Source organism: Gobius niger, assembly GCF_951799975.1.
Source record: "Gobius niger genome assembly, chromosome: 14".
NCBI lineage: Eukaryota > Metazoa > Chordata > Actinopteri > Gobiiformes > Gobiidae > Gobius > Gobius niger.
The window spans coordinates 30,412,381-30,423,879 of record NC_136865.1 but is presented as its reverse complement, the minus strand read 5'-3'; the positions used below and the strand labels follow the sequence as shown (position 1 = coordinate 30,423,879).

The following is an 11,499-nucleotide window of genomic DNA, read 5'->3' as shown; positions in this document are numbered from 1 at the left end:
TATCCAATCTCACCTAGTTTTTTTTTTTTTTTAAACAAATGCATTATCCACAAATAATGTAGCGTTTTCGAGTGTCTATGCTGTCTAGTGATCGGCAGAGTAACCATATTATCCTCTTCCATATCAGGTAGTTAATTTCTTTGAGACAAGAGAATTAGTGATGCATTGAGGCCTTGTGGCGAGCGAGACTATACGGTGGTCCTATTTAAGACACTTTGATGAGAACATTTTCTGCTGGTGGTGCCTCGTGATTATTTCAATGAAAAAAAATGTGCCTTGGCTCAACAAAGGTTGATAAACACTGGGGTATTCAACTCATTTTTGTAACTTTTTTGGTCATTTTTTTGTCAATTTTTTATTTTTGTAATTTTGTCAATTTGTTATACATTTTTTGTCATTTTTTTTATCACATTTTTGTAATCTTTTTTGGTCATTTTTTTTTGTACTTTTTTTTATGAATTTGTAATTTTTTTGTCACATTTTGGTCATTTTTTTAATCATCCATCCATTTTCTTCCGCTTTATCCGGGGCCGGGTCGCGGGGGCAGCAGCCTCAGCAGAGATGCCCAAACTTCCCGATCCACACACACCTCCTCCAGCTGTTCTGACCCCGAGGCGACACCAGGCCAGCTCGGAGACATAGTCCCACCACCGTGTCCTGGGTCTTCCACGAGGCCTTGTCCCACTAGGACATGCCTGGAACACCTCCCGCGGGAGGCGACCAGGAGGCATCCGGAACAGATGCCCGAGCCACCTCAGCTGGCTCATTTTTGTAATTTTTTTGTCACATTTGTCACATTTTTTTTGGTAAAATTTGTCATTTTTTTGTCAATTTCTTCCTTCATTTTTGTAATCTTTTGTCACATTTTGGTCATTTTTTTGTCCATTTTTTATCAATTTGTCACTTTTTGGTCACATTTCCATCATTGTTTTCGTCTCAGTTTTGTTGCTATTTTCACAGCTTTTTCCGAGAAGCTTTTGGATTGGGGTAAAGCCAAACTAGAGAAAATGTGCTCGGTTCAGGCGGGAGTTAAAGCCACACCGTGTAGGATTTTCACTTATAAATAAAATTGAAATACTAGCATTTATTTTATGATAGATTATTTCATCATTGGAAAAATACCTCATAAATGTACAAACAAACATGTGTTTTTGCTGTGAGCGGCTCAGCTCTCCTAAGACATGACTGAAACTTTACTAGGAGTGGGTACGTCTCCAGCTCGTCTCCATGGAGATGTTCACTAAGGTCAGCAGAATTTGAGATTTAAGTAGGTTAGTTCCTCATCCAAATCCATTCTTTGATTATTCACTGCAGTAATAGCATTTTCTGTGTTGAGCTGGTCATTAGCAGCATGTTTTGCACTGATGGCAACAGTATAGTCCAAAAAGTTACACAGTGTCCCTTTAAGGGGTAAAGAGGATCAGATTTACAATATAATAATTCATTACATTTAATCCTCCACAGAAACACTGGTATTTTGTAACAGCAAATACTTCAGTACTTTCACTGATGCCGTCTTTTGCTTTCATTGGAGTCTTATCTGTACTTTTACTCAAGTAACGGGTACTTTCACCAGCTCTGGGTGAATAAAAAACAACATGGACACAAGTAAAAACTGCCAGAATATTTACAGACATTTACAGAGATTAAAAAATACACAGCAAATATGCACAAAGGGAGAGAATATACAACAATTTCTTTTTGTTTAGTTTAAACTGAACATCATCAAAGTTGTAAAATAAGAAAACACAAAATGGTGGAATAAAAATCTCTTCTGTACACGTGGTCCGGCTGAGGTCACTCTGACGGTCCGCACAGAGTCGTGAGGCGGTTCTGCCGAGACAAAACAAACGTCTTTAGTCATGATAAGTTCAGGTTTCAGTTGCAGCTCAACATCAGAATAAAACGTCGCCTCGATCTTGGTCACATTTGAGACGTTAGAGTTACTTTTTATAATCATGATTCAAAGTAACATCAACACTTGATCTCAGGGTGTCTGCAGAGTCGGACAAGTCAAATTTAAGACTTTTTAAGACCTTTTTAACCTTTTAACTCCCACCTGAACTTGTTTTCTCCAAATTCTCCAAATCTAAAAGCTTCTTCAAAACAGAGGCAAAAATGACAGAAACGCAACAAAAAAGTGACACAAATCCAGCAAAAAAAGTGACACAAATCCAGCAAAAAAAATGACAAAAATTCAGCAAAAAAAATGACAAAAATTCAGCAAAAAGACCAAAAATCCAACAGAAAAAAGAAATAAATTCAGCAAAAAAAGTAACAAAAATCCAGCAAAAAAAGTGACAAAAATCCAGCAAAAAAAGTGACAAAAATCCAACAAAAAAAGACAAAAATCCAACAAAAAAGTGACAAAAATCCAGCAAAAAAAAGACAAAAATCCAACCAAAAAGTGACAAAAATCCAGCAAAAAAAGTAACAAAAATCCAGCAAAAAAGTAACAAAAATCCAGCAAAAAAAGTGACAAAAATCCAGCAAAAAAAGTGACAAAAATCCAACAAAAAAAGACAAAAATCCAACAAAAAAGTGACAAAAATCCAGCAAAAAAAGACAAAAATCCAACCAAAAAGTGACAAAAATCCAGCAAAAAAGTAACAAAAATCCAGCTAAAAAGTGACAAAAATCCAGCAAAAAAAGACAAAAATCCAACAACAAAAAAGACAAAAATCCAACAAAAAAGTGACAAAAATCCAGCAAAAAAAGACAAAATTCCAACAAAAAAGTGATAAAAATCCAGCAAAAAAGTAACAAAAATCCAGCAAAAAAGTGACAAAAATCCAGCAAAAAAAGTGACAAAAATCCAGCAAAAAAAGTGACAAAAATCCAACAAAAAAAGACAAAAATCCAACCAAAAAGTGACAAAAATCCAGCAAAAAAGTAACAAAAATCCAGCTAAAAAGTGACAAAAATCCAGCAAAAAAAGACAAAAATCCAACAACAAAAAAGACAAAAATCCAGCAAAAAAGTGACAAAAATCCAGCAAAAAAAGTAACAAAAATCCAGCAAAAAAAGTAACAAAAATCCAGAAAAAAAAGACAAAAATCCAGCAAAAAAGTGACAGAAGAGCAGCAAAAAGTAATAAAAAAGTGACAAAAACACATAAGGGAAATAAAAAGTGACGACAATGGCAAAGAGGAGAGAATGGATTTGGTTTTGGCGGGTGGTAAGAGGTTGAGACCACAAAATCTCAAAAATAAGACCTGTTTTTGAACGCGCAAAATCTAAATGGACTGTAAAGAAAATCACTGTCACAAAAATCCAAGTGTCAAACTGTTGTTTCTGATTTCACAGTGGGATGTACAAATGTAAGAACTTCATTTTTCACATTAGGCATTTTAACAACCATTCAACAACCTTATCCCATAAAAAGAATATTGAGATTGAATAATTACTCACAATTATCGACTGAATGAAAGAAAACAACAGATATTTAGTTTTTGTATTTAAAATGCTTTGTAATACTTGAGCTGGTAAAACATTCACTGTTTTTAAAAATAAAAGCAGCTTTTCCACTCGTTTGCAAAGAACAAAACACTGTCAACTTTACAACTAATTTATGATCATAATTATTATAATGATATTATTATTAGGCCAGAATCTAGTCTCGGTTTGATGTTTTCTAAACTTGTTTGTCAGATGTTTTGATGAACAAAGTGAGAAACGTGTTTCTAAAGTAACAGGACGTTCCCTTTCCTTCTGTCCCGGAGCAGAGGAGCGTTCGCTTTGTGTTTCCCAACATTTGGACAAACTTTATTGTGAATTATGCCGTTCATGACCTTGAGTTGGATATTTACAGCGAAGGATTATCTCCACGTTGTTTCATATTGGGCGTATCTTTCCCCCGACAGCAGCATTACGGATCCATCAGCGACACCTCGGTCATGTTCTGGATTCCTAAACTTCAGTGGTTTTTTTGAGTCCTTCTGCCTCGCTCGACTATCGCTGAGTTTACGTTGTTTGTGGCGGCGGCCAGAGCGTCAGCGTCGCTTCGCCCTCTCGAACCATGAGCGGCACCGGCTCCTCATCGCTGCTTCTCTGACTTTATTTGTCTACTTTATAACCCCTTAACTCCCACCTGAACCGAGCACATTCTCTCCAGTTTGGCTTTACCCCAATCCAAAAGCTTCTGGAAAAAAGCTGTGAAAATAGCAACAAAACAGACGAAAACAATGAAGGAAATGTGACAAAAAAGCGAGAAAACATTGACAAAAAGTGACGACAAATTGATGAAAAAGTGGCAAAAATATCACAAAAAATTACAAAAATGTGATTAAATACCCAACAAAAACATGATGGAAAAAAAATCTGATGACGTGAGGAAAAGGATCCTCTCGGTTCAGGCGGGAGTTAAGAGGTTAAACTAAATTGTGTGCAAATAATTGAGTCGTTGAACGTTAATTTTTAAGACCAGTTTACTGTGGATTTAAGATTTAGATTCTTGGGTTTTAGACTTTTTTAGACCCCGCGGACACCCTGTGATCTGCTAAACGAAAGCAGGACAAACAGACCTGCAGCTGCCGGATGCTCCTCAGAGCCGTCTCGTCCAGCAGAGACAAGTCCACGGACTCCATCTGACTCGCCAGGAGCTCGATGCTCTAAAAACAAACAAACAAACGTTACTGATTTCACTGTTCTCTTCCATCATCAGTGAACGGTGGAGAACAGGGTCTATCCTCACAAACCCCCACCTCTCCGTTGCCGATGGGGACGGTGATGACGACCTCGTGGTTGCCGGCGGCGACGGGCGACCCGTTCACCGAGATGCTGTAGACGCGCTCCTTGTGTCGGGGGACTCTGACGGCCGGGGTCTTCGGGAGTCTGCGGGACGGGGGGGGGGAACGTGTCATCAAAACTACAAAGACTTCATCGAGTTCCCGTTGCTCATGTTTTGTTTTTTCACCTTGGGTCAAAGCGCGGGGTGACGAGGGGGGTGGAGCCAATCATCAACGAGGAGTCCATCATGGTCCGGGCCGGAGTCACCAGAGGCTTCCTGTTCGACCTGAAACAGTTCATACCAGCTTTAACTTAGCGTTTATTTGATAACGACACTTATTAAAACGGTCATCAAAGTGGGACGTTTAGTTTATGTGCTGGTAAATGGACAATAATTCTATGTTTGCCCCAAAGCATAAACAGTCGGGATAGCAAGAGGTCACAGAATATCTAACCCATGATTGTACAATGAGAGTGGATTATATATTAGTCTACACTTGTACAACACTATTCTCTTAGACCAGGGTTGGGCAACTTCTGCTAAGAACCTGTGGCCCTCAGGATGTTCTTTATGATTTTGAAGATGATATTATGACTCAAATGAGATCAAATGCCTGTGAATACTCTCAAAATGTGTGAAATACAGTCAATTCTGTGTAAAATCTTCAAACAGAACCTGAATGATACCTTTTTCGATACCTATACTAAAATATCTGTCGTTTAGAAACAGAAAACGGAACAAAAGTGTTTGGAAAATTTGCAAATTTACAATATCGGATTCATCTCCAATGGCAAGAAATGTGTGAAAAATGGGGAATCATTTGGGGGAAAATGTGGCTCAAAATAAGGAAAAACTGTGTGAAGAAATGGGACAAAAATAAATGGGGAATAGATTGAAAAAATTGGGGAAAACAACCAAGTCACTTCCTTTAATGCTGTCCCTTGACCAACAACATCAAAACAGTATTTTCCCCCCGGTAACTGCATTTAGATACCAGTAGAACCTAAACTTTTCTCCCGATACAAGACTAGTATCGTTTAATGGTCGCCCTAATCGTGTACAAACAACGCTGGCATTTGTAGAAAATGGTGCTTTACATTGGGCTAAAATTGGCAGGTCCGGCCCTTGGTCTTTATGCAATGAAGAAAATCAGCCTCCACCAAACAAACCTGCCGACCCCTGTCTTAGACGCTAGTGGGAACAGGGACAAAGGTATGAATGACTGCAGTACAATCAGACGTGGGCAGAGGAGCCACGATATTTACTCAAGAGTAAACAAGTAAACAAAATACCATAAAAATATAAATCATTATGAAGAATAAAGTAACAAAACAACACATAATACATATATTTTATGTTTAAATGAAGATTTGACAATTACCCCGTTACCCCCGCTTTAAAGCAATACTAAGGAACTCCCCTAGAGGCCATAAGCGCCACTGCAGGTGTCGGAGCAAGTCGCGTTTTTTTTACTCAGTAATTGTCCGTGAGAGTAAATACTACTGGAGATCATTTTTTTCACTCAAACTTGGCTGTAAATACTGTTTAAGTGGGGTATTTAGAAGCACATTTACCCAAGTCCTGTTGGAAAAAGTGAATACGTGGAATGTAGGGGAGAGTATTACAGCTAGATAGAGCTGAATATCCAAAATACAGTATGCAGACATTTATATCCACATATTGGATTCTATTTTGCCTATTCCTTTGATTAAGCCTCTATAAACCATAAGACACTTGCCACAGTTAATACCAAGCACTTTTAAAAGTCAATTAATGGCTATGTCGTGTAATAAATCAATATATGACAGACAAACAGTATATTTTTTGGTGCTAGCCCGCAGTTAGCCTGTTAGCTTCTTCTTTGTGATTCCATTAGTGTGTATTGGTGACTCTGACCCGGAGCAGGGAAGTTGTAAGTGTGTTTTTATGGCCAGAGACAACGGGGGCGATGAAAGACCCTCCAATCATCCCATTAACACTGGTATTATTTTTTTATTTATTGACCTTTATTTAACCAGGATAGTCCCGCTGAGATCAAGAATCTCTTTCGAGGGAGTCCTGGCCCCAGAGGGGAATCTATTGTACATGTTTTAGCGTACCCCCAGAGGGACGACGGAGAGGATGTATTAGGGTAAACAAGTTACTTAGTTCTGCTTTAACCGAGCGCATTTTCTACAGTTTGGCTTTACCCAAATCTAAAAGCTTCTTGAACAAAGCGTCAAAATAACGACGAAAACGAGGATGAAAAAACAATAAAAAGAGCCACAAAAACACGATTTAAAAGTGACAAAAACAACGAATAACGACAAAAACATGGAAACAAAATAGTCACGATCAGTTTCTTCGAGACATTACACTGGCCTGTAGTCGAGCAGCTTCTAGACTTGGTTAGAGTCGAACTGGAGATAAAGAGGTTAAAGGGACTATACGGAGTTTAAAAATGTTAAAATTATGTATTTTCCTCCACTCACATGTTCCTCCATGTCCGAATGTGAATGAGCTCAGACCTGTTCACCACAACTGCCTCTAAAAAAATCCTGCACTGTCACTCAGAAAGGTGTTACTTCAGGTATGCAGTTACACATATGACCTGAGGCGGCAGTAGTGAATATAAAATGGCTAACTTGCATCGAGTCTCCTTAAAACCAACAACACAAACATTCACTGACCTTCTGATGGTGGAGTTCTGCTTGTTGACCGACAGGGCCTTCGCTCTTTTGGACGTAGTGGGAGGTTTCTTCGTGGCTCTCGCCTAAATCACAAACACAAAGTTAACGTTAAGTATAAAGTCATTCAGTCGAGTCACAAACGCCTCACCTTTTTCACGGTGCCGGGGGGTTCGTCCTCTGAACTGGATTTGCCGCTGGCCTTTTTCTTTGAGGCTGTGGATTCGAAGGACAGGTCAGGTTAGCGGCGCGTCGTTATCGTTAAAGTGATCATATTGTGAAGCGTTTCTTTGATTAGAAGCTTTAAAGTGGGCGCTCACTTTTCTTGACCGACTGCAGGAGCACGGCGTGGTCCTCGGCCACCACGCTCTCCACCATCGCAGTTTGTTCTTGCCTCTGAAAAGATCCATTTAAAACTCTTATTTCAAAAACAACCAAGTCCAAGTCAGTGTGAGAGACATGTGTGAAGCGATCAGCCTCACCTTAGAATTATCCACTTCTGGAGACTTTGGCTTCTCTGCGTCTGGAAAGAAAAGGAACCAAACAAAAGGCTTTAGTCATGACTCCACGTTACAGAATAGTTAAAGCACTATTAGAACGTGATAAACAACAGACTGGAGATGCGTTAAAGATCTGACCTGTACCTGATTTTCTTCATGCAGGGTTAGGCAAGTTTTCTTAATGGAGGCCAATTTTTTTCATTGTAAAAAGACAGAGGGCCGAAGCCGCCAGTTTTAGGCCAAAGTAAAGCATCACACTGGAAAAATGATCATCTTAAATGAGAAAAATGACTTAAAATTGCTTGAAAAAAGGTTCTTTATTTTCAATTTGAGTCGGTTTGGACTAATCTAGGACAAAGATACAAATGCTGATGCCAATGGAACAAACATAAAACCCACTTTGAAATCAGACAAATGAACTTCTACTTTTAAAAAGATTTGTTTTTCACTTGAAATTATACAGTATAATCTGAGTTAAGAGAATAATGAGTTTTTTTAAGTTTTTTTTTTATTTATTACAACTTTAAAGTAAAAACATCGTTCCCAAAGGCATTGACGGCTGGGTTCATTAAAACATAACATCAAAGATCAGCCTCTTATCAATGTCCCATAATTTGTTTTTAAAACAGTCCAAAGTAGGACAGTCCCACAGTTCTGGAATTTTGTTTAATAACTTTTTTGCAAATAGGAATGGAGATCTGTCCAGTGCTCGACTCGTGGGGAACTCTATGCCCAGATGGAAGTGTTTTATTCCGTGTTTCAAAAGGAGTTCTTTTAATGGTTGGACACAGGGACAGGAGAGCCTTTGGTAGTAATCCTCGTAACAGCTTGTAGCCATAGCACAGAACTGCAAAGTTTCTCCTGTGTTTTAAAGGAGCCAGTTTGAGTTCTTCATAGTCCCCATCTGTAACTGGTTGCATGTAGGAGTGATGTAGTTTGATCCTAATGGCTCGGCGGTGGAGTTTTTCCAAGCGGTTAGTTTGTGTGACATTTAGAGCGGCCCAGACAGGTGATGCATATTCAAAATGAGGTAGAATGTAACATTTGCACAGTCTTGTTAATAGATTCTTGTCATTAACACAGAGGGAGAGTCTACGTTGTTCCATTGGCGATTTTTCATCTGATCTAAGACCAGACCAAATCTACTCAAACTTTGGATTGAATCTCTTAATTCAAGTAGGTTTCTGTCATTTCTTCTATAATTTTGTACTTATTTTTTTCCAGTGCACTTTCTACAAATGCCAGAGTTGTACATGATATGACCTAATTGGGTGCATTAACAGTATTTCTCCCATTTAACCTTAAAAATGTTAAAGTACTTTCTGATTTGAGTCATTATGTTTCTCAAAATCACCTTGAGGGCCAGAGGTTCTGTGCTGGAGGGCCGGATTTGGCCCTCGGGCCCGTCTTAATGCTTCAGTCAAACTTTTTAATGCCCAAATACTATATTTTGATGCCACAGACGCAGGGATTTGCAAACGTTTCATCTAACTGAGGGAAGAGAATTGGACAAAACTGGAAACTTTTGAACAAAAATGTGGTAAATTTCAGCCAAAACTGCAGCTGAACATGTTTTAGATCAGTGGTTCCCAAAGTGGGGCCGCAAGATGATTCAGAGACAATATATTCAACATTTCTGACATTGAATTGACAATGTGTTTTTGATTAAAAAGAGCAAACATTAGTGAAGTGAAGCCAAATATGAGTGTGTTAACAGTGAATGCACCTGTGCGTCTGTAAATCCACTGTTGCTCTGTCAAATTGTTGTTTTTATCATAGTTTATAGTTAATCTTCTTACGGATGCCCTTACAGTCTTATAGTTTAAAGTCTTTACAGTTTATTATTCATCTAAAGTTCTATGGTTTATGTTTCATGTTGCACGATTGACTGAAAGAAAGTCCTAGTTGTGAACCTGTTCATAACCAGGACAATAAAAAACTATTAGATTCTGCTCGTTCAGAATCTTGTTGCCATTTTAATTTTTAAATAGTGTTTGCTTCAAGACAAACTGCCTGCTACTAAAGTCTACTAAAAAAGGTACGTGTGTGACTTAAGAGCGACTCACTGAAGTGTTCGATCCAGTTCATTTGCCTGATGGCTTTGGGGAGTTTGATCAGAGCCATGTTATATCCGTTGTCCACATCCTTCAGCAGCTGGCTCAGCTTCTCCTTCAGCTGCCCGACGCGAGCTTTCACTGCAACCAGAGAGAAAAGTTAGTTAACAAGTCAGAGCATGTTTATTTACACACACAAGGCAACTCAATGACCCCGACAACACCCAAATAAAGGCAGACTTTTGGACATGCTTTCGGTAAATGTATTTTATTTCATTGATGTGTTGTGAACAAACAGTAAATGCATATAAATGTGACTTTTTGAATATGCGCCGTTTCAATAAGGCAGTTATTTGAGGAGCTACAAGGAATAAGAAGAGGAACTCGACGTCCCACATGAATAAGTCATTTACAAAGCAATATTTACAAACATCCTTTCTAATATTTGCACTGTCCAAAGCCAGTTTTACACCTGAAAAGCATTTACTAAATAATAACAAAAACTTACCCTCGCTATCAAAGTCCTCCAGAAAGGCTTCGAGCTTGGCCGTTTTCGGGTTGTTTTTCGCCCTTGTTGTCCTCTTCCTGGGAGCCATGGCTGGAAAAATGAAAACAAACCACATTACAGTACGAATTCTTGATCGACACCACAGTTCATCAAAAACAATCCATAGTTTCAGTGAAAAAATGTCACGCAACTGTGCAATGTTTACAACTGGGAGCTAACGGTTGCTAATGCTACTCTCGACGCTTTCTGACCCGTTTTGGTCTTTTTGCGGAGATTCCCTTGTTTTTTGGACCCATCAACGCAATCTATCTTTAGTATAATAGTTCACAATCTCCTATAAAGCGCATATATTCCAAACTAAGTACCTCTGTTTGTGTTTTGTCTTCTTTTCTTCTGATTTTCGGCCGCAGCACTTCCTGACGCTTCACGGAGGAGTTTTCAAATCTTGGCGCGAGGCGGGGCCAAAGGATGCGAAGAACCAATCAGATGTGACGTTTTCCTGTTACGACAAATGCATTAACTACGAGCTTCACGTTCCCACACGTATTTATTTATTGTAATGTAGACAACATATTATAAACAGTGTATTAAAACATAATGCAGGCAGATAGTTGACGTTTTATCCATATCTAACACTGATAGTAAAAAAACGTCAGATGCAAATAAATAAATAAAATGTTCCCAACGATCCAATTAAACGAACAACCGATCATTTTTATTCCAATCAGCAGGATTCAGATTGTTTAATAGTGAAATAATAAAGAACTTTTGTCTGCAAAGTAAAATAAACTCGCCGTGTTTGCTGAAAACCTGGTTGCCTTGACCAGCGGGCGCGATGTCGCAATGGTTCTTGGGATACGGAGTTTCTATAGTCAGGAAGTGAATGATGTCACAGCCTTGTACCTTTGCCTTTTCTTCAACATGTCGTCTTCTTTTTGGATTGAAATGAAACATTTTATGGTCACGAATCACTACATAGCTGATTAGCTTTTGCGGTGACGTTAAACTCTTAATATTTGAATTTTTGGAAAATCGACGGTCG

The 11,499-nt window shown here is 38.6% G+C and overlaps 2 protein-coding genes across 2 annotated transcripts in view; both read right to left on the bottom strand.

Moving 5' to 3' along the window:
- psmb2 (proteasome 20S subunit beta 2) overlaps positions 1 to 11,499 on the bottom strand; it is a 221,323-nt gene that overhangs the window by 45,183 nt on the left and 164,641 nt on the right. The gene's annotated exons all lie outside the window — the stretch shown is intronic.
- On the bottom strand, positions 1,740 to 10,545 carry LOC306973944 (borealin-like; the record flags this gene model as incomplete). Its single annotated transcript, XM_079571036.1, has 10 exons — positions 1,740 to 1,833; positions 4,524 to 4,610; positions 4,704 to 4,833; positions 4,916 to 5,014; positions 7,399 to 7,481; positions 7,547 to 7,611; positions 7,716 to 7,791; positions 7,878 to 7,918; positions 9,962 to 10,090; positions 10,458 to 10,545. The coding sequence occupies 10 exons, from the start codon at positions 10,543 to 10,545 to the stop codon at positions 1,798 to 1,800; spliced, it is 834 nt and encodes a 277-aa protein (XP_079427162.1). The 3' UTR covers positions 1,740 to 1,797.